Raw genomic sequence first — 24677 nt, 5'->3', positions numbered from 1 at the left:
AATCACTACAATTGCAACCCCTCATTTTTCAGGATCAACTCTGAGTTTTAGTATCTTTTGGGGTTTCTAGAAGCTAATAGTCATGGTTTCATACTTGCCCTTCTAAAAAACTAAATCTTCTGAAATTAAGACTTCCTAAAATGACAGATGTGACACTAATCGTGACAAACACTGCCTTTCCATGCTTTGAAATGCCAGGAAGATACAGGCGCTTTCTGATCAGGAATTCAAGCAGAAGCAAAGGAAGTGCTGACCATTAGGGTAGATCAAGCTATGTGGTATAGGGACACTTCTTATGAATGCAGAGGATAAGATCTGTAAAAGATAAGTTTGTGCAACACACCTATGGTAGAATAAAGATTTTAAAAATCCAAATTACTATATTCAACTTAAATTCACTCTGAAGAACAGTTTACCTTTTCTTACCTTTACGAAAGTTTAAAGGAAACTACAACTGGAATAAAATTTCCAACTGCTTTGCAAAAAAGGTCACCCAAAACAGATGCTTCCACTTATGGAACTTGTCATCAACTTTATATCATCAGGAATTTAGCAAATCCAAGAACAAAGTCATTCCATCTCTTTAGTTCACATAGGAATAAGAGATAACACACTATACACCTTAACTGACCATGAAAAGATTGTTTTATTCCATGAAAATATTCTCAACAGAGAACACTATCTTAAACAAAGCATTTACCATTAAATCAACATGTGCACAAAAAGAGTAAAAATTACTGAAAAATTAAAGATTTCTTTTGGACAATTCACATGTTCAAAATTTAAGAATGATTTAAGAATGATTTAAACTGTGCAAGTACAAATGTCTGTCCTATTGTAATAATCCATGTACAGGTTGCACTACTCCACGTGAAGGACCTTGCCTCCTACGGAAGCAAATCCTGCTTTGAGAAAAACAAACAGTAGCTTGAAAAGAACAGTTAGTCCTTACAAGAAAGCCTTAAACTTTGCCCTCCGTGGCTGTCAGCCAAAAAAACACAAGCACTTCAGGCTTTGTACAGAGGACAAACACAGTCAGATCACATTTCCTGCTCATTGCTAACCTTTAAAATAAAAACAGCACTAGATTTTAAAACTACTTTATGTAGTCTGTCAGTACTGAATAATGTCACATTATATAAATAACCCTGTAAAGAGATTCAAAGTCTAAACTTTATAGTTTACTAGCCTCAAAGGTAATACACTATATGTCAGCTGTGTAACAGGGGTATACTTGATCTTATGAAGGCATTAACTTTCACACAATTGTCATTCAGTTTTAGTATAACTGGTAGTACAATTCAAATAACACTGGGGAAAAATTATTAAAGCAGTCACACAGCTTCTAAAATATTGCTTAAAATTCAATAATACACAGACCATTTCACGTTCCTTCTTCCCTCAAAACAGTAAAGAACAAAATTAATGAAGCTTCTGTGGTACAAATATCACCCTCCCCCCAACCCATGCCCATCTCCCTAGGAAACATCACTAAGAAATTAGTTAAGATACACGTCATTAACAGAATCACAAATGCGAGGCAGGACAACATGAGCAACAGGAGCACTAACAACAATTATATTTACAAGTATAAACATACAGAAATTTCCATTTTACAATTAAAAGTGCACAAAGATCATTACAAAGTTTCACTAAATTTTATCTGGTTCAAACAAAAGCATCACTTGAAAACAGACTATCATTGTAATAATCAAATAAGAACATGGTCACCCCAAATTAAAACACAATTGGGGGGGGTCCATAAAACTTCTCATAAAAACACTGAGTAAAGTAAAATGGACTTGGACATGTCTTTAGCTTGATGCATAAATTTGAAGATGCACCATCAAACATGGTAGAGCTCTAAAAGCCACCTACCAAGGCTATACCGGCATCCGCAGCAGCGCTGCCGAGTTAAAGGAGGTCGCACTGAGCTGACACCTAAAGCCCTTTGTGGGATACTGTAGTGGTAGTGTTGGCAATCAACAGATTTAGGCACTCTAGTTTAAGGCAGCATTTGAATGGAAGCAGCTGACTTCTGACAACAGTCCTTTGTCTTGAGGTGGTGAGTATCTTGCGTGTTTATGATGCCAGGATTTCAGTGCTGACTATAGATTCTTCTCAGACTGAGGTGAAGATATATCACGTTTCAGAGTTCTTTCAACTGGGCTGTAGGCTAGAGCAGAGATGTTTTCTTTTTCTTATCATAATTACTTCAGGTTCACAAACTACATCTTCATAATGCCAAAACTGGAATGTTTGTAGTGGGGAAGTTATAGCAGCGTACACGAATACTAGGATGGAAACATTAGTGCTGGAGATGTCTGACACAGTGACTCACACTACAAATGTAAAACAAAACAAAGACTTTGACAAGAACAAGGGATTATAAAGACATGCCTGAAAAATCTAGCCCAATCGCTCTAGACATGCAACAGGATGTTAAGCAAGCACAGAGGTGGCGCAGGCAGACACTGACAAATGGCAAGGGTTCTAAGAGACAACAGGTCTAAAAGCCAATTAAAACAGAGCTGGGATAGATGGTCCTGTTGGGACAGCCAAATGTAAGACAAATTTCATGACAGCTCTGCATTCTTTCTGATTTAGACATCAGTAAAATAAATGGAAAAATGGTTAGCCATTTTTGGCTTTTTTCCCTTTATATGAATAATTGTGAATGAGGACTGGTATTACAATGATTCTTTAAAACAATGTATGGAAATGATAATGAAGTTAGTAAAAAAAAAAAAAAAATTATGTCTGCATGCACTCATGCAACTTGCTTCTCTCACTCTCTGAGCCTGACAACTCTAATACCCTCCCCCTAAAAGCAGCTGCATGTAACCTCCTTCAACATCTTGCCCATTTCCTCAGAAACCCTCTTCAGGAACCTGCAGTCCAGGAGGAAAAAGAAAAGAACAATTACTGAAGACCTTTGGTAAGACCAAAAGGGGTGTTCAGTTTAAAGTGTCTGTCCCAAATGTCTCTAAAATCATTTTACAGTCAGCTATGTGAAAACACCAGAAAAATCTGGAACGTGAACAAAATTTAGGACCAGTCTCGTTTCCTCACTTTACTTCCCCACATGACCAGCACTGCACAACCCTTAATTATACAGTATTTCCAACAAATACTTGTTGAAATTAATTGGAAAAAAATAATCTTGAATTGATGATTAAGCTAAAATGAGGAAATGCCCTAAATGATGGTACAGATATAGTCCTCCAACTCAGTCAAAAGTTCTTTCTTTTCAAAGTAAAATTTGCTAGTACTTTCCTTCAAGATTTCCTCAGTTTACTTAGAATCTATTTTCCTATTTATAATTGCTAAATGCTAAATAATCACAAAAGTAGTACTTCCCAAAAGACATTTTCAAGATAAAAAAAATACAAGTGTTAATTTGGAAGGAAGTTTTTATGTTATTGAAAATCATTAGTTTACTGATGAAAATATTTTCAGGTCTCAAAAGAAAACCATTTTATTCACATAAGAGCTAGACTAGGTTGATTTATTTTACAGGTCTCTTAATTAGCCTCTACTAGAATAGATTTATATTTGAGGTGTTTGCTTTCTTCCTTTAAGAAACCAAAGCTAAGAATACAGAGAAAAAGGAAAAAGTAGTTACACAAATCCAAACTCCTAGGCCAAACCACTCTTTTGGGAGTTAGCTTTCAGAGCAGTTTTACTTATTTGAATTCACTTACAGTCACTGTGTTTTTTGGAGCAAAGTGTGTGTTAGGGAGGAGGGCTTTTTATATATGGATTCCTGCCCAACACATCAAATTCTATGACTTATAAGGCAGAAAAACACAAATCTTTCACAGAGACTTAAGCAGGACATAAAGCAAAAGGCATCAATTAAGCTTCACATCGACGTCACTCAAATGGTAAAACATCACGAGAACAGTTTCTTGTGGTAATATTCACATCTTTAAGATTGAGCCTACACTCAGCTCACATAGTGAACAATGTATCTTGGATGCCCTTTAAGTTTTCTTATGTTTTCCCACCCGTTGAGTATTTTTATGTTATCGTTCCTATGTCATATTTGTCACAAAGCTGCCTGATTAGTTTAGATGTAAGTTACTGCACCTTTACTGTTTTTCTCTAGAGTTACATCTATGTATGATGTAGGAACGTAGCCTTCTTCACCGTTCTGTCTCCGAGCTCTTGTCCATCCATCACCTTTGTCTTCCTCAATAATGTATAGAACTTCACCTTCTTTCATTGCCAGGGTACCTTCATTATGTCCTAAATGAGAGTTTTCATAGCATGAGCATAATTAAGTGATAATTTTGAATAAAAGTTACAAATACAACACAACAAATGACATGAAACCCAACTAGATTTCAATGTCCCTAGAACCAAGAGCCCACTGACTGTCATTAGCAACAGCTCTATGATGCTTTTGTAGTTTATCCAACACTTTCACATACCTTATCTCACTGGAAATGCAAATAACCCTGGGAAACTGGCATTAATATCACCCCCATGGAATAGATGAAGTATCTGAGCTACAACGATATAGGATTGGAAAGGATCCTCTACTTCCCTACTCCAACTCCTTTCCCAAATTTGAGGCGTTGCTGTCTAGAAAATTCATGAGGTGTGGATCATGAAAATATTAATAAGACTGTGGGAGGGTAAGAAGAAAAAAGAAAAGATAGTTTGGAGAGGAAGTAGAGAAAAACACAGGTTCAACTCTGGTGATGGTGGATGCAGAACAGTCACAGCCACAAAGCACAAAACTTCCTTCAAAACTTCAGAAGAGGGATCCCTGGGTGGCGCAGCGGTTTACCACCTGCCTTTGGCCTGGGGCGCGATCTTGGAGACCCGGGATCGAATCCCACGTCAGGCTCCCGGTGCATGGAGCCTGCTTCTCCCTCTGCCTATGTCTCTGCCTCTCTCTCTCTCTCTCTATCATAAATAAATAAATTAAAAAAAAAAAAAAAAAAAAAAAAAAACTTCAGAAGACTTAGTTAGGGCTATTTTTCCCCATTGCCAACCACTTCCAACATGCTTAGCAGTAACAGTTTTCACAAATGAATCTTCATTTAATATATGCTAAATTCTCTAGGTTACATTATAGCAAGATCTTATTTAATACTATTTTCTCAAAATGAGCAGTAACTAAAAACTTTACTCAACTTTAAAACTAATAGAATGGATGGATGGATGAGAAAGGACCTTAAACTCATATACCATTTTAGAACAACTTATTTGTGAAAGTGTTACTCTGCTCCTCTGTGAATTGAGGAAAAGGATTTTTCATAGTCCAACAGAGGGAAGGGCAACAAAAAAAACCTGCAAGAGAGAACCACAATGTCTTCTCTCACAGGGACTGTTCTTCAACCTTCACAGGGGAAGGATGGCATAATCAGAAGTGACCACATTCTCTCCTCTACTGAAAATATGGCCTACAGAGTCAGGATACAGTCGGGACATCCAACCATGCCATTTGCCTACTAGTACCTGTCTCTCAGTGTTAGCAAGTTACAAGAAAGATCTTAAAGTGGCATCTATTAGCCTTCCATTTCCTAGGTTGAGTTACATGCTCAAGCTGCTTCAACTGTGATGAATACATGTAGTATTAGTAAGATCTCTGGGGGAAATTAAATTCTGTATCAGTCAAAGTTGATAATTAAATAAATATCTGTACTAGGATGCTGATAACACAGGTAATTTTCTTCCAGTGTCAGGTACTTCTATTTGTAATACACTTAAAATAAAAATATTCATACTAATGAACTGGGAGTACAGTTTGCTGACAATGTATTATTCAACTAAGGACACTAAAGTGCATGATTCAATGTACATAGACTTTAAGGAACCAGTTTTATCAAATACAAAAGAAAACCATACCATCAAAAGGGTAGATAGCTTTGCAGTGTCCAATAGCAGGCAAGGGATCGTCGTCTTCAAATTCATCATCAAACTCATTGTGGTGACTATGTTGCTGGGGTGGCCCACGGACTTCTTGGTTTGCATCATCAGTGTAACTTCCCTCAGGACTATAAAACAGGAAAGTATACCTTGTCAAGTATCAGAAACATGGGAAACTTTTGTCCTATCTACAAGTTGATCTCAGGATCAATTCAGAGAACTAAATACCAATGACACAGTTCCAAATAAAGCCTTTATATATACATCAATTGCTGGTAATACAAAATGCTTCTTTGTTGAAATTCCTGAAATTAAATAACTACAATGTTCTAAGCATATGGCATGCATTCAGTAAATATGTCTATCACTGGTTCCAGAGATAAAATGGAGAAATGTAGGGGACACTTGTCTTTCATCATCCTGGATTTATCACTTCCTCTTTTGGCAAAAGAACCCTAAAATTTCATAGGGGACCCACCCAGACCCATGTTCAGTTCACAGTGTTCAGGCAGAGTGAATAGCTCACGAGGAGGCTTATAACCTCATCAGGTAGAAGAGACCCACAGAGACTTTTCTTTAGGATTGAAGAGAAGCCCCCTCCCTGCCTTCTCCACTGGACTTGAACCTGGAGAAATAGGAGGCCAGAACTTTGGAAGATCATCACATGAAGCCTTTGAATGAAGCTAACATAGTGGAAGGCACAACTGTGAGGTGGAGAGAAACAGTTCTATTATCTGAGTTCCTAGATCAAGCTCTCCCTAAAACCAGCCAATAACACTCCTTTTTAGTGTAAGCCATTTTGGGTATTTATTCTGTCACTGAAAGCAAAAAGACTCCTGATAAAGTCACTTCCAATTAATCACGCTAACAAGGAGGTTAGTAAAACTTAGAAAATTCAGAAGAGTAGGTAATCAAAAGGCATTTTTTTCTAAAAAACTTTTAAGAGAAAAATGCTAATAATTTTGCTTAAGACTCAATGACTGAATAAAATAATGGGAAAATCTATATGATTAGAAATTAAGAGCACTTTCTGTATGCTTGGAAGCCATGTTCTTAAATAATGTAAGCCAGAGATTAAATTACCCTAAGGTATGTTTTACCTAGTAACAAAAACCAGTATATAAAAAAAACAAAAAACAAAAAACAAAACAGTATATCTCTATTTTTCAAAAAATGGTAACATAGGAAAAGAGAAGAACTGACATTTGTCAAACATGTAATTCCCAGGTATTTTACTATGATGTGCTTTATATATTATTTCATTTATTAGTAATATGACAGGTATTTCAATCTCTATTTTTATATTTTAGGAAACTGAGACAGATTATTAAAAATAAACTTGTTCAAATTATACTGTGATTAAATAGCAAACCAAGATTTGATACTAGATCTCTCAAGTTCTAAGGAGAATCCTAACTTGTTAGATTTTAGTGGGGATGGGGGGTGATGGAAGACATATACATGGAGGGGAAAATGTCACAAAATGGTATGAAAACATAGAAACTGGGATCCCTGAGTGGCGCAGCGGTTTGGCGCCTGCCTTTGGCCCAGGGCGTGATCCCGGAGACCCCGGATCGAACCCCACATCGGGCTCCTGGTGCATGGAGCCTGCTTCTCCCTCTGCCTGTGTCTCTGCCTCCCTCTCTCTCTCTAACTATCATAAATAAATAAAAATTAAAAAAAAAAAAAAAAAAAGAAAACATAGAAACTTAGCAAAATGCCTTTTGGAAGCTCTGATTCAAACCAACAAAACAGATTTCTTTTTTCCTTCACAGAACTTTGAACAACTTGACACTTAAATTTTTCTTTGGCATAAGCCATCCAATTCCATCTAAACCTTAGAATCTTCCCAGGTCGGAGAAGCTTATGCCTCCAGACTGTAGCTCCATGAATTTTCTGTTCATACCTCTGTTTTTGGATGCATGACAATGTGGGACAGACCAGCAATAGGAAATTTCATATTTTACCAGTAGCTATTGTAAAGAAAAAATCATTTAGGTTCATAAGACTAATGTCACTAAAAGCCAAACCTGTTAAATCAGGAAAGAAGAAAAAGAATTATATGAAGTTTAGGACAAAAGGGTGAGAAAAGTCTGAGAGAAAAGAAGAAATACAAATAAAATGCAAAAAGTAACCTTTCTCGTCCCTGTGTTACAAGATGATTTATGTCACTGCTATGTCTTCTGTCTCCTCTCCCACCTGTTTTGCCTTCAACTTCAGAGAGCCAAGCCTTAGGAAAAAATAAATAATACTGAGCTCAATAAATATTTTAAAAAGCTCCTGAGATAGTCTACATTTAAAATGTGCTTTGAGCTTTTATAATTACATAATTCTTAAAGAAGGGAAACCTTTATTCCAGTTTGATCAATGATTGCATTTACAGCTGATAAGAAAAGCATAAATGTTTAGTTTTACATAGTTTTAATTAAGAAAAGGAAAAACTCTGAGGAACTAATTCTAAAGATTATATACCATGATTCCTTTCTTTTAGATTATAAACCCTAAAACAATAAATAAAAATTTGAAGATGAAACTGTAGCAAAAACCAACTTATCATAATGAAGTTTATAAAAATGAATTTACCTTAGACAAACTGCAGAACAACAAACCTACCTCATTCTTGTGGATTTCCATTCGAAGGCGGTCAATGTTATTCATGGTTTCTGCTAATTTAGGCTGCAAACTCCCTGGATCCCCCATTTGTGGATTTTTCTCATACACATCTTTCATTTTGTTGAGTGCTTCTCTGGAAATGGGAAGGAAGTGACAGAATTAAATATTCACTTCATATGTTCCCAGATAAAAGAGTTTCATTTGATTTTGGGGACTCTCACGTAGCCTAATCTTATCTCTTTAAATTTAGTCACATATTACCTACTTAACAATAATCTGCATAATGATGATAATGTATATAGAATTAGTAATTTACGGAGACAGTCTTTTAAAATATTTGAAATAAAAAAATAAATTTCTCATTTATGAGATTTTATATTTATATAGTACATATAAATATATATTGCATATACATATATTGTGTATGTATATATTATGTATGTCTTTGTACACATACCGTTTTAATCAAGGCCTGGAAGAATATTCCTCAATATTCTTAAACTCCTCATGGCTCAACTCAAATTCATTATATCTTCATACAGATATATATTCCCCGGTGTGCCTCATCTTAAACCCTAGCATCTTTGTCCTCCAGCTCATCCATGCTAGAAATAGGAATGCCATATTTCACTTGAGCCTCTCCCAGTTCATTCATCTCTTCATTACTCTAATCATATCACTGCCAGTTATACCTCAATCAGAGCTCTGTGACTCCTTCTAACATCTGACATTACTGACTCATACACTATAATACTCTTTTTCCCTCTTCATTTCCTAGAGGTTACATTTCCTTTTCCCTTCTCACCTCTGCTGTCTCATCTTTCTCAGTGGATCCTTCTCTACCCCTGTTCAACTTTTAAATGTGTGTTACATAAAATGACAACAAAGGTTTCTTCTCACCTCATCCTACACTTCTTTTTGAAAATGATCTCTTCCTGCTTTGTTTTTTTACTGGTTTTATTGATACATAATGGACTCTTACTACCTTTAGAGGATACTCAAATATCTCCAGTCTTCCTTCTTTCCTAAGTTCTAGACACCCTGAACAAGTATCCTTTCTGTGATCCACCTAAGTGCCATGTTTTTTTAATTTTATGCTCTTCAGTGATTTTTTTCTTTTAAGGTTTTATTTATTTATTTGAGAGACAGTGAGAGAAAGAGCAGAAGTGGCAGAGGGAAAGGAAAGGGGGCTTCCCACTGAGCAGGGAACCCAACATGGGGCTCAATCCCAGGACCCCAAGCTGAAGGCAGACGCTTTACTGACTGAGCCACCCAGGCACCCCTGATTTTTCTTTATAAAATAAGCCCCTAAGTGTAATGAAGTACTGTCTAATGTTTTAAGTGCAAGAAGGCTGTGAGGTGCGTTATGGAAAAAATACATGTCGTTACATAGGTTTTGTTCATGCATGAGTTACAGTGCTATTGGCCCTGAGTTCAAAGTTAATGAATCAGGGCACCTGGGTGGCCCAGTGTTTGAGCATCTGCCTTTAGCTCAGTTCATGATTCCAGGGTCCTGGGATTGAGTGTGGGAAGCCTGCTTCTCCCTCTGCCTAAGTCTCTGTGTCTCTCATGAATAAATAGATAAAATCTTAAAAAAAAATTTCTGAATCAACAATATATATTAGCTAATGTCTTCAAACAGAAACACACGTAAAACAAGGTTATAATCTGGGCACCTGGGTGGCTTAGTCACTTAAGCATCCGACCCTTGATTTTAGCTCAGGTCATGATCTCAAGGACTTGGGATCAAGCCCTGCATTGGGCTCCATGCTTAGCAGGGAGTAGGCTTGAGAATCCTCTCTCCTCTCCCTCTGCCCCTCCTCCCACTCAAACAAATAAATAAAATCTTAAACAAACAAAAAAACAAGGTCATAATTGATCAGTTGATGAAAATGCTGTGACCAGAACCTAAATGGAGCCTACACCTGTATATTCCATTTCATTATTGACTAAATCAGTGTTCACAGTGACTTTATAGAACATAACTACCACCAAAAACAAGAATCGACTATATTACAATATTTATGATTAAGCATCCTATCATAACTGATGTACAATTCTTAACATCAAAACTTCAATCATTTCTACACTTGAAACTAAAGTGACATTGTGTGTCAACTATACTACAATAACAGGAAAAACAAGACACAAAATCTGGAATAAAACTGCCTGAGCTGAGCTGCAAAAAAAAAACCCAAACCCCTCAAAAACCTTCAATCACTTGTACTAGAGTTTAAGCTCCAATTTTATTTTCAATATAAAAGCAGATAGTAAGGCACCAATTCACTGTAATAACCCTGTATTCATTATAACTATCTGTTCATGATAACAAAATTGAACTGAAGGAAACTTTTTATAACATTGAAAAAAAAATCACATCTATGAATCAATGAATCTGACGCTGTAAGTAATCAAGTATTATCTGCCGACACATCTTGCTGCAAACAAAATAATTATGGCTTTAGGTTTCTACTGAACTCAATTTATATATCAAAAAAAAAAAAGAAATACATCAAAGTATCAGAGATAGTTAATGTTGGTGAAACTAGATAATGAATCTAGATAATGAATCATCAAACTATTTTGCAATATTACAGAAAGCATATATACAGACTACTGGCATCCAATAAGTAAACTGCAACCTAAGAAACAAACATTTCATTTTTATCTGTGACATGGCAATTATAAAATTTTTCAAAGTTTAGGAGCATATTTTTCCCCCAAAGGTATTTCAATTACAAATATAGGATTTTTAAACCTTTTATACATCACATTTCAACACATCATTCAAAGTAGACCCCTTAAGGAATAATAACGGTAGAAAAGACTTAATGGAAAAATACTTTTGGTCTGATTCTTTTTGTAGTTCTCTGTTAAGTTCATCGATGCGCTGCTGCAGCTTTTTACGTCTCTGTTCTGGTGGGAGATGACTGAAATCTTCTAGTGCTGGGCCCTGAAAAGAGAATCTAAATCATTATAAAAGACATCTTCAGGAAACTTTCTTTTTTAAGTAAACCCGCTATAAAATAAAAATATGTATCAGTTTTATAAAACAAAAATATGTATCAGTTTTAAGTTTAATTTCAAATTAGCCCCCAAACAACCCTTTTTAAGAGGAAATCTAAACAGATATGTATGTTAATTAAAACTGTATTGAAGAAAGAACTCAAATTCCTGTCAGTTCATAAAATCATGAAACATAATAGGTAAAAATATAACCAGATAAAGAAAATTAGTAATGACCACTATCACATTATTTTCAGGTCTTGGCAGTTAAAATGAATACATATGAATCTTCTTACAGCAACAACAACAAAATGGAAACACTTAACATTTCTCACCTATACAAATAATTGTTTTATAGGTAACATCACATTGCCAAATCAAATATTGCGAATGTTGACTGCAAATATGAGAAGTTTATACAAATAAGCAACTTACCTCATGAAAGATAACTAATTAGTGAAATGTATTTTAATATTGCATAGTCTTTCAATGATTATATTAAGCCACTCTTTAGAACCAAAACATACCTGATTGTTAAAAAACAAAAGGTAGAACTATCCACTGTGTGAAATGTAAGTAGAAATTATGCTAGAAAGGAGTTTATTTTCAATTATCCTTTTGTACAACCTAATAACATACCTCAGTAATTCCTGAAAGAAAGATATAATCCAAAAAAGAGGTGATCCTTCTTTAGGAAAGATGCTGGATGTTTGAAAATGTTTTAGTATTTTAATATTCAAGAAACTGTATCATTTAAGAAAAAGTACTGGCATTTAGATGTAAACTTCTGATTCAAACTATGTCTTTCTTAAATGTTAATCATGTCACTCTTCTTTATCTTATTAGTTTACACAACAGAGCCATATTAGCAACTACTGATTTTCCATTTACTATAAACCCATATTTACATTAGTTTTTTTTTTTTTTTAAAGATTTTATTTATTTATTCATGAGAGACAAAGAGAGAGAGAGTGAGGCAGAGACACAGGCAGAGGGAGAAGCAGGCTCCATGCAGGGAGCCCGATGTGGGACTCAATCCCAGGACTCCAGGATCACACCCCAGGCTGAAGGCAGGCGCTAAACTGCTGAGCCACCCAGGCGTCCCTACATTAGTTTTTTATACACTCCAAAAACTGATGACATTTTTCTTTTTAAAATGGTGATTTTAAGAATATGCAAGTTCAATTTTTAAAATATTGTTGAAATGCATCCTTGCTCTTTGGGCCATTTATGCCTATAAGATATGCTAAGTAGCTTTATTTCATCATCTATAAGAATGTTTCCCAACTTTTAAAAAACTCACTTTTAGGAGGGCGCCATGATCAAAGGTAATATTTAATTAATAACAGAATCTCAATTTTCCCCAAGTGGCCTACACATTATGGATATTTAACAAGCTTGCCTTAAAAAAAGTAGGGCATCTTGTCTAAGTGGCTTTGTTTTTTAATCTACAAGTAGCAGAAATAAGAATCTGTTTATCAACTGAATCTGACCTAAATAAATGAATGGCAGAATTTCCTATACAAGGTAGGTGCCTTTAAATTATTATTTTTTTAAAGATTTTATTTATTTATTCATGAGAGACACAGAGAGAGAGGCAGAGACACAGGCAGAGGGAGAAGCAGGCTCCATTCAGGGAGCCCGACACGGGACTTGATCCCGGGATTCCGGGATCAGGCCCTGAGCTGAAGGCAAGTGCTAAACCAGTGAGCCACCCAGGTGTCCTGGTGCCTTTAAATTTAGTGGTCAATTATTAATGTAAGTTGTCAGATTTAATCTAATTTACATACAGGTTCTGAAAACTATTATATATGTGCCAAAGATAAAACTTTATATTTTTAAAATTCTGAAAAACTATTTAATAAAGAAATATATTTCAATGTTTTTTGGGGGGGAGTAATAAAATAAACTCACAATTACCTATATGTAAACCTGCCAGATTTCCACTTACTCCTAATTAAACCTTGTTCTCAAATTTATAAACAGTGGATACCTGTTAATAAATCCCATTTTGACATTATAACCTGTTGTTTTATAGAACATGAGAACTAAACACTACTTCCTATAGATATAAAGACCTTTGAGGCAGGAAACAACAACTTTTCCTATTACAAGGGAATTAATTTATAAAAGATCAGACTGCAAGTGTGAAAGAAAGTGGTCTGAAAGAGAGTGGTCTGTTTTTTCAAAAATAAACTATGCAAGGACCCAAAGACTTGGGGATTAGGTCTTCACAATGCAGTTCCATTAATGTGTCTGAAAGGTATAAAGGACCATCACACATACACGCTCACACACATACACTGTACACACACACATAGTATTCAGGTTATGTGTGCTTTTATTACCATTCAGTAGTACAGAAGAAGAAAGCACTGACTCTCTGATGAAATTAGAAGGAAATTTTCTTACTATTTTGAAAATCTAATGTTTCTTGTGATAAACACAAATTTATACAATCTTTTTAAAAGACCTTAAAAATCATTTTTAATTTTCCTTCTGTAAAAACAAGAACTTTGGTTCTACTGTGTAACTTTAAAAATAATGATTAACTATAATTTTATGCTCTGTAACATGACAAGGACTCCACTCAATAACATTTAAGAACTTAATGGGTTGATTACAGGTAACCACATTATTTTTGAATTTTACGACATCAAGAAGTACTGGCATATATTGGACTACGGAATAAATTATAAAAAGAAAAGACACATACGAGGTGAAAATGCGGGGTTGTACCTTACCACTTATTTTTAATTAAAAAAAAAAAAAGAAAACAATGTCTTATTTAATGTTGGCACAGTATATAGATCAGCACATAAGGCTTACCATCTTCACCGACCACTGAATAGTTCAATGGAAAACAGAAAGAAATGGTAAATTATTCATATGAAATCATAATACAGAAGATGCAATAACTTATACTTTTTTATATTAAAATAAATCATGAACATTTCACAATCCAAACAATTATGCCAGAAAAACAATTTTAAGCACATATTGGGGAAAGTTACTTGCAAAAAAAAAAAAAAATACACTGATGATAATGGGCAGATATTTTCTAAATGCAACTAAAACTCAAAAGTAAATAGAAATCATTTGATCAGTAATTATTTTTCTTCTTTAAAAGATAATTTTTTCCATAAATGGATTCACTTACATAGCTCTTTATTCTCAAAATACTAATATTTGAAAAGTTGAATATAAAGATCTAATATTAATCATTTAAAAGAAATCTTACATGAAGTATTAAAAAATGAAAGGCTCTTCCCAATTCATTAAACAAAACAGATTACAGGAATTTTTACAGTTTAAAACATTATTTTGTATTTAAATATGTCAAGGGTAGAGAAGGGTAACACTTCTAGTTTAAAGGTTTTTTTTTTTTTTTAAGAAAATGTACAGAAACATCATTTCCCATACATATTTCCTAAAAGACATAAATATATGGGCTGAATATTGCTTTGAAGACAGTACTTCTATTTTTCAGTTTTTATTCTGAAATCCATATGCTCAATAAGCAACACTAAAAATATAATGGTAATTTTTAGAAAACTGGATAAACTTTATTTTTTCAAAAAATGAAATGACATAGCCAGAGTGCTCTCATACAGTATATATACCACTAATATATATATATAACCCAAACTATGTGGGTTAACAGGGTTCTGCAACTGGCAATGCATCTATAAAGCATCCCCAGTACACACATGTGTGCACACATGTGCACGCTTACACACACACACACGCACATGCACACCCTTAGTGATCCATAATATGCAATAAAGCTTTACAAAGTTAATCTTTACATTCATTGTGTTTGGTTCACAACCTCTAAAATTTTTACTTTTCCCTATTTTCTAAATTATGATGTTTTAGAGAAGGTAGAGGGCATGTCAGGTATAATTTCAATAAAAAATGAGAACTTTAATAAATAATTGACAAAAATATCTACCCCTTATCTCCAATGAATTGGCTATATATATTAATGGTTATGATGATAAGAAAGATGACATTTACTATCCATTATCTTTCCAAATTAAGCTTAACATTCTTTAGACTGTCAGTAGTTTCAGGGAACAAAACCACAACTTATTTTGGTATCAAAATTCCTGATAAAAAGATTAAAAGGATTCAATTTAAAAAATATATTCATGGTCTTTTTAAATGTTAATTAATACAAAATTAAACAGAGCACAAGAAACAAAATATGTGAAGTATTTGAATTTATCTTTTATAAATTTTCCCCAGCTAAATTTCTAAGTGAAATAACTATTTTTCCAGTTTCTATTTTAATACATTTTAAAGAAAACATTAAGATGATTATAACTGAAGTATCAAATATTTCAGTTTTTAGTTAATCTAGTTTCCTATCAATTAGATTAATTTATGGTTCAATAACCTCAGGTTTGAGGTTTTACAAAGAACTCAAGTTCTTTGTAAAAATATTAGAAATACATCAAAATATTTCTTCTTTTAAGTAATTAACTCATGTTCAATGCATAAATATCTTACTCTCATAAACAGTTATCATGTACCTATAACTAGAAAACTTCACATACCCCCAACACCTTAACAAATATACAAAGAAGCTAAAAAGGAAATCTGTTAGGTAATTACAATTATTAGATATATTTCATTTAAAGATAGGAAAATCCTGCTAACTATATTCTGAATAAGTACAAGCTTACAAATATGACTAGGTTTTTTTTGTAATGACAAGGTTACAAATAAAACCATGAATAATTCAGACAGAATACATGGACTTACTATTGCTAGATAAATCTACTTCCCCTCAAAAAAAGGATCACACAGCAAACTCAAATGAAATAGAGTAAAAATTATTGGTTTCTGTATTAATAGTGGTTAAGTCTACATGTACACCAAATATCCATTAATAGTTAGCTCTTGATGTCACAGGAGAAAATTATACACCACTATCTCTCAGAAAAGGTCTACTGGGATCACTATCAAATTCAAAAACATCAGTCAAATATAGCATTTCTCACATTCCTAAAAATATTAGGAACTATATATACTAAGTTTCTTTAAAAAAAAAAAAAGAAAGAAATTATAATTTTTTAGAAAAGTCCAAAGTAGGTATTTAGGAAAAGCAATGTAGCAAACATAGTTCAAAGCAAGAGTTTCAGATTTGATTGGTACAACTCATCAGCTTTAAGAAACTTTAAAGACTTACTCTGTAAGCATAATGGACTCACATGTAAATACATGTTTAAAAAAAAAAAACAACTGGCTTCTTAAAACTTCTTTTTGGATTTTTCTACATTGAGAAAATTCGTAAGTGGCAGAAAATATTCTCTACGGGCTAATTTTGAAAGAGAATCTGATAAACTACCAAATACCAACAAAATGAAAAACTTGTCAATGCCAAAGTTATATAATAAACTTTCTTTTCTGCTCTATCCTCCAATCCCCTAGAGTCAATTTATCTGTCAATTTTCTACCTTGCATATTGCTTTTTTCCTTTGGTACAATAAGTAATAACAAAGGAGGAGGATTTTGGCCTTTTGGAAGCACCCTTCCCAGAACAATGTACTAATATTTAAAATTAAAGCAATAAATGTAAATAAGACAAATAATGACTAAGCAGATACTTTTTAAGTTCTACAGTTTATAAAATTCCACATATCAACTTATTCAGTATGAATGAAGACGTCACATATTTAAACTTCTCTCTCCAGGGCTCACAGTTTGATCTGTCTAAACTTTCTGACACAGAACTACATTTATTTCGTATCTCCATAATTATACAGTGTAGATTACCATAACTGGGTCTGGTGGACTTAGTGTGTAAGATACATAAACAATTCCAAGAATATAGCTACTAAATAGTAATTTCTCATGATTTATGTAACACATAATATTTAATTAAGTCTAAATCATCATAGAGAAAAAAGATGGAATTCTACCCTCATAATTCAAGTAACAGAAGTGACTTCTTAAAAGTCCTTCAAACAAGTGTTAAGGGGTTTTTAAAATGAATACAGGTACCTGTAGTGCTTGTAGGTATAATACAGACTTATTCCTAATGACTTTTCAGAATGTTACTTATTATCTGTATCATCATTCACACTCAGAATTAGGTAAGATAGATGTAAAACTGTTTATGACATTATAGGAAAAAAGAAGTCCAAAAAGGGACATCATTCACTAGAACATGTCTGCTGCGTTACATGGTAACACTTCAGTTTGTCATATTGTTATAATGAAAATGCAGAGAATAATGTAATCTTGCCCTATGTGGGGCCAAAAGAGAACTCAACCAAAGCAATTGGTAGAAAAGGTTACAAAAAGTAGTAAAACCAGACAGGCTAGACAGAAAAGAAAAGAGAAGACATGAAAAAAAAAAGGAGGAGGAGGGAAAATGGGGAGCAAGAACAAGAGCCCAACTACAGTATATCATCACTGTTAATGATTAGATGTCATGGCACTGAGAGACTCTGAGTTCTCATCTGTGGGCTATCAAACCTATGTTTTTCATATGAACAAACAAATGCTCAAATTTTATAAATATATCTAAATTATGAGCTATGAATATTATAAGGACACCCTTAAAATCAAACAAATGAGAAATTAGCATCACTAAAGTAATGGAATAACACTAATATTTATCAGTAGTCTAACAGTTGTTGCTAAAAAATAGTTTAACATTTGGTTTCTACTATTCTAAAATTTTTCATTTGCAGAATATCTTTAGTTTTAAGTAAACATCAAAGGCTGGCCATTTTTTTAAAAAAAGGAAAAATTTTGGTAAAAAATACTTCTAAATCAAGAACATAAATTCCATGTAAACATTAATAATATCTAGTATTTTATAGGCTTTATGATTTACAAAATACCTACTAATATATTATCTTTGATCTACAATCTTGATATTTATTAACACACCTATCTTTAATTCTTTATTTAACTACTGGAAACTGTTTTATACTTCTAAAAGTAGGGCAATTAAAATTGAACTTGATTTTTTTATTGTCAACAAAATACATTATAAATTGGCAGAAGTCATTATTAGTGACAAATTATTACATAAGTAACTTCAGTGACAAATTACTGAAAGTCTTAAAAATGTAAATACATTACAAGACAATGGTGGACATATGATTTCACATAAACAAAAAAAATAGCTAATATGATTGTACCCAGCACCCTCTTTATAATACCATTCTTTTATGGTTGAGCATTTCAAATGTTATAAAGAGGAGTTGTTTTTAACTTGAGGGCAGCTATGCTTAATTCTGTGGTGTTTTTAAACTACATATTTACTGGAGAGAGCCTTATAATGAGGGTGGAGAGTATTAAAAGCCACACTACACACACAATAGGCCATCATGCATTTTAACCCATTATTAAACTTACCCCTCTTTTGAGGCTTCTGAAAGAAGGAATTCTGGGCTTCCCTGTTTTTATTTCATTCATACAATAATGCACGGGCTCAATGGAGAATGTGAGAAACTGGGACCCATTAGGAGTACTGGATGTGAATAAACTAGTAGGGGTTAAGGGTGGGGACTGTGGCTAATATGGAAATAAAGAAAGGAATCAATAAGCCAAATGTGCATAGTTTTTTCCTAAATGAAAATTCTATTTTTGGCAACATACTTTTCACAAAATAAATCTCAAAGTTTTCTATAAAAATATAAGAGAATTAACATAGCTTTGCCAAAACTGTCATTTTAAAAAGTCAAATTTACTTTAAAAAATGTACCATTTCATTTGATCACTTTTTACAAGATACTAAAAATATAGAGTACACAAATTATAATGTTAGAGAGAGCAATATGACCTATATAAAAAATTCTCTTCTGGTTTCTAGAATATTAGCACTACCTAACTGGTTATACTTTAACCTGTACTTGTCAGAGATAAAGGCAGCAGCTACAGGTAAAGTTATCTAAATAGATAATGTCTATTAAAATATTAAAATCACAACTGATTTTCACAAATAGGCAAATTTCATTACATTTGTGTTTTTTCTCTCAGACTATTCCTATTTCATCCTCACTGCACCTCATTTTTAAAAAATATGTCAGTAGTCCTTCTTTTTCTAAGTTCGCCTATCTACTCTGATTTGACTTAAAAAAAAAAAAGTCTCACCTCTCAACTTCTCACCTGGAAAATATTATTAAAAGCAAGAATAATGCTTGAGTTATTATAAGTGCATTTCTAAAGATATTTATAGGTATAATTTGAGTTAAATTTATCTACATTCTTAAGCCAAGAGCAGAAAAATGAATTAAGATCATGTGTACTTTAATAAAGCATATCAGATTAAAAGTACATATCTATTCTCAAACTACATAGACTCTATTATAATCACTAAATTGGTAAGATTAAGTAAGCACTCATTAATTCCATTTGGTCATCTGTTGAGCTAGATTTATCTAATATATACAGCACATCAAAAAGTGGATTTCAACAAGAGTGAGATTCTCTTAGTAAACTAGAGACTTCTTAAACTTCAAATAACCACAAACATTGAATTGAACCCTTCCCATTATTCACATGGATGATAAAAATAACTTTATTAGTATAATCTATAAGAACTAATTTGACATTTATTATTACTACAGTCAACCATTCAATCTAACAGAGAAACTGCAATTTTAGTGGTCTTAGATCATGTTTCCTTAGAAATTCTGATTGAAACTATATACAAGTGAAATTTCAAAAGCATAGGATTCAAAAGATTCACAACTATTTAATATTTTTACTAATTAAGTGGTGTTCAAATGTTAAATCCAGAAATAATTTTTACTATTAAAATACAAAACTAGGTTTCTAATAAGTGAAAAAGTTAACTGTATCATTCAAATAAAAATGCTTATTCTCTATTAATAGTAAGCCATTATCCAATCAACACCTACATTGACTTAAATGACACACTAAAATAAAATTATTAGCATAGAGGAATTTTAGGACTTTTACCTTTGGCTTCTTTCCAAAGAGCCACAACTTGCCCTTGGCCTTTCCTACTGTGGTTTTGGCATCCATCTTCCCACTTTCCTGTTTGGATGCACTGATAGTCCCATCAGAAATGGTTCTATAAATATGCTGACTGTAATCTTCAAATGGAAAGTCTCCTGGAGGTTCAAATCCAGACTTGAAGGAGTCTACTACCATTTGAGAGTCCTACATAAAGAAACATGTTTTTAAAACCGTCTCATTTTTAATGCCATTAGCTTTTAAAACCTTACTCAAGAAAATAACAATTTAAAGAAAATAATTCCAAAGTTATCATTAAAGGTTTAAAAGTGAATAATTTCTTCCTGTGGGTCACTAAGAAACATTAAATATTTTAATCCTAATAAAAATACTAATTTATAATCAGATTAACACTTTTTAAATTTGTAATATTCATGAATTCCATAGCTTCAATCCACTGGAATTCATCTGAATGAGTTAGCTGATAAGAAACATCTAGTTAACAAAAGGAATACAGGAAGAGGTTATTCTCAAGTAGAAATTCTAAGAAGTTTCAAAGGAAAAGGGCTTTTTGCTTTATAAAGGGTATTTACAAAGAAGATGATCTTTGGAACAGGGGAAAGGATATCTAATTGTAAAAGAGAGCAAAAGACAAGTAGAAAGGCTTTCATTCATCCAAAAGGGGAAAGGATAAACAAAATATATTAAGAATATACTTGGGAATATTAACCAAACAAGACAGAAAGATCTCACAAACAGCACTAAATACAAAAAGCAACTTTAAAAATAAGTATGTGAAGTTCAGTATTATTTCCCTAAAATTTAAAACTGATATAACTATATATACTGTCTTTGGACATACATACCACTATCCCAATGTTCTACTGGCACCCTAAGCTCATTATTTTCCAAGAGAATACTTTATCTGTACAAACTCCTCCCAACCCCCAACCATTTCTTTTTTTTCCCTATTTCTGTTAATTGTGCATTTTGCCTGTTATTTAGTCAAAAGTCATCCGTAAATCACACCTGAGTTTTGTCATTAATGTCACCCCTACCACTTACTTGCTAAAGGGTAAGAATGAGAGAGAAGGGACCTAACTCTATTTGTAACCCTGCACCCAGCCATACTGAAATATAAGTATACCTCTGAATTCCCAATTAAAGAACTCAAAAACCTTTTTTAAAAAAATTATTAATTTATTTTGGGGAGTGGGGGGGAGAGCAAATAAGTGAGAGAGGGCAGAGGAAGAGAATCTTCAAGCAGACTCTCCACTGAGCTTGGAGCCAGGGGTGGGGCTTGATCCTAGGACCCCCAAGGTCATGACCTAAGCAGAAACTAAGAATCTGGATGCTTAACCAACTGAGCCACCCAGGTGCCCCCCAAATCCTTTTATTTTAAAAATTTAAGTCAGAATTCTATTTGTTATAGGGAAGGATGGTCATTAATATAATACCAACTTGCTATGAAGACTAAAATATGTGGTACATATTTGGCATTCCCCAAACACTGGTTCTTTCCTCTTGCTCTTTCTTCATGACCTCAGTTTCTGCCAACCATCCTTTCTGGTCACTCAATTGACATTTACTGAGAAATGACCAGTTCTTACTAGACCTTAACTGAGACAAAATGTGAGTGGATATACTTCCTCAAGGGGATTAGGGCTATGCTGTTCCTTCTGCTCATACTGCCTTTCTTACTTTTTCCCATGAGCCATGATTCCATATACTATCCATGCTTCAAGTGCCAACTCTTGTATTAAATGCAATTCTTAGAGTAACTCTAGATCTATTTCTTTCTCTTAACTTTCACTAGAGTAAAATACAGTTTGTAACCCATAATTCATAGGTTACATTATACTCTTGGAGTAGAACTGAAATATTTAGGGAGGGGAGGAGAAGGAAGGATTAGAACTCTTTTCTTTCGGAACTAGAATTTGAGTGTTTAGAATGGTCTTTAAAGCCCAAAGGAGTCCAATCTATTGCCAGACTTCTACAGAATATAATTTAGAATCAGCTACCCATCAATTACTTCACCTCTTTCCCAATTCATTTCACCAACTCCCGCTGCATACCTAAACCAAATACATTTATTCAAATATAATTATATGGCACTTACTCTTCTTTCATCAACTGATTTTGCTGCGAGAATCATTCCTTCCAGACATTTTGAAATGATAGGAATAACTTTGCGTTCTGAGTCTGCAAATCCTCTGTAACACTCACTGAGTTTAATAGTCCTTCGTTCATCCATTTCTTGTAGTTGCTAATAATCAGAAATTTTTTTAAAAAGGGAATACTTAATTTTCTTCTCAGGTTGAAGCAAACCCCACCCCCAAATTAAGGATTCTACAGTAACAGTTACACTGTTGTTAGTATCTTTTCATTAGTGCTGCAGACTTAGAATACTTAAAACTTGAAACTTGTTAAATAACAAAACAAACAAAAAACATCAAGCCTTTCAGCACATCTTAAAACCAGGTGACAATGGCTTTCAAGTATCCCAAAGGGGCTCCCTAACAGACTAGCAGCAACTTACCTGTTAACCACCTCCATCTTTCTTTTTTCTTTTTCTCTCTCTCTCTTTTTTTTTTTTTTTTAAGATTTTAGTTATTTATTCATGAGAGACACACAAAAAGAGGCAGAGACATAGGCAGAAGTAGGCTCCCTGCAGGGAGCCCAATGCAGGACTCGATCCCAGGACCCTAGGATCATGCCCTAAGCAGAAGACAGACAGATGCACAACCACAGACCCAGCCAGGGACTCCCCTCCTCCCCCCTTCATTTTTCAGTCACAGCAACTTTCTATGCATCCAGGCAAAGTTGCACTTGAAAACAATTCTGATGCCTTTTTTTTTTTTTCTTTTTAAGGGACGGGCCTATAACATATATAAATCTGAGAACTCTAAGCCCTTTAGTTAGTTCAGACTACTTTGGTAAGATCTGATTGGGCTATGGATCCACAGCTGACTGAATACCAACAGATACTTTGACCTACCTGTCAGTCTATAGCTCAGAGTGACTGTCAAAGGGTTGGGGACACAAGATGAAAAATAAGCAGCTATATGGTGAAAATGGTACATACAATGGAATCCCCACAATTCAAAAATTCACTGGCATGTGCCACTAAGAATTATGTTGTGACAAGTGAAGTCAAATAAGGGCATTTCTGACACTAGTATTTGTCAGTACCGCTAACCTTTCTTCCTTTTAGGAAGCAGTTACACTGTTCAAATCCCCCAAATCCCAGAGCCTTCATACCAGTTTTCCTTCTTTAAGTAACTTCTGAAAGCCTGTGGATTTATTCTGATACCCACATTTTCATAAAGGAATTGCTTCCAGTATTACAAAATGGCAAGGCTGCTCCACAGCAAGGTCCAAACAAAAGGGTCAAGCCCCAAAACACAGAAAGTGGTTGAATCTCCAAGTTAAGGTCTCTCTAGAACATGAAGGCTTAGCTGGAGAGCTTAGAAAAGCATCCAGAGAGTGAGGACCAGCAGGCTAGATATTCTGGATTAAACAACTGGAATATGATACCCACTCTAGCCCACCATCTCTAATCATGCTTCCTTTGTACTGCTAATTTGCTTACAGAGAAAAAGAAAATATATTTGGGCTCACAACTCTTTCCATATAAGCTCTGCTCTCCCAAATACTACTTTCAACACTGTTTCACTTAATCCCTTTTCTCTAATTTTTCTTCTTTCTAGAATAAGCAGTAACATAACCTTCATATAAATTCCGGGTCTTTATCTCAGGCTGTTTGGCAACTATTCATCATCAAGTGATGATGGATGGGAATGGTAAGCAAACTTATGGCCTGAATTACATTTATGATCTGGCAGCTAGGAAGACAAACAGGCAAAAACCAGGCTAGCAAATACATTTCCTAAGATTTATTTCTGCCACATGGACTAATGCCAATGATTCTGGTATAGTGTCAAAAAGCTACATCCCAATTCTTGGCAGGCAGATTACAACGTACAAGTCCAGTGAATTTCCCCTATATCCTAATGTTCAGTGATATGGTATTAAAATTTATCTAGAAAATGTCATTGTTTTAGCAGACTTTTTATTACACTAATAATAAATCTATAGGAAAATTTGTGATTTCAAAGGTAGGAAAAATTCACTTTTCAAATCTATAATCATAAAGGAAGTTCACATCACTAATCCCAATGACTAGTGAATCTAGAAGCATTCTGGTTGATTCCTGAAACTTAAGTTTT

The 24677-nt window shown here is 33.8% G+C and overlaps 1 protein-coding gene across 5 annotated transcripts in view; it reads right to left on the bottom strand.

The window, feature by feature from the left end:
* Positions 1-24677, bottom strand: part of FNBP1L (formin binding protein 1 like) — a 120855-nt gene that overhangs the window by 10416 nt on the left and 85762 nt on the right. The window contains exons 8-17 of one of the 5 annotated variants that reach the window (XM_077905485.1): positions 22568-22714; positions 20452-20655; positions 18883-19041; positions 14332-14346; positions 11340-11449; positions 8497-8629; positions 8019-8113; positions 5863-6011; positions 4093-4251; positions 628-2176 (exon numbers count right to left, since the gene is read on the bottom strand). In XM_077905485.1, the coding sequence (XP_077761611.1) occupies positions 2109-2176; positions 4093-4251; positions 5863-6011; positions 8019-8113; positions 8497-8629; positions 11340-11449; positions 14332-14346; positions 18883-19041; positions 20452-20655; positions 22568-22714 (1239 nt within the window). In that variant the 3' untranslated portion in view covers positions 628-2108. Of the gene's footprint in view, positions 1-627; positions 4252-5862; positions 6012-8018; positions 8114-8496; positions 8630-11339; positions 11450-14331; positions 14347-18882; positions 19042-20451; positions 20656-22567; positions 22715-24677 lie in introns of those variants that run through there. The other 4 variants (XM_077905487.1, XM_077905486.1, XM_077905488.1 and 1 more) reach the window with 4 other exon arrangements.

The sequence above is a fragment of the Canis aureus genome, chromosome 8 (assembly GCF_053574225.1).
Source record: "Canis aureus isolate CA01 chromosome 8, VMU_Caureus_v.1.0, whole genome shotgun sequence".
In the NCBI taxonomy this organism is placed as follows: Eukaryota; Metazoa; Chordata; class Mammalia; order Carnivora; family Canidae; genus Canis; species Canis aureus.
This window is presented reverse-complemented; position numbering and strand designations above follow the sequence as displayed.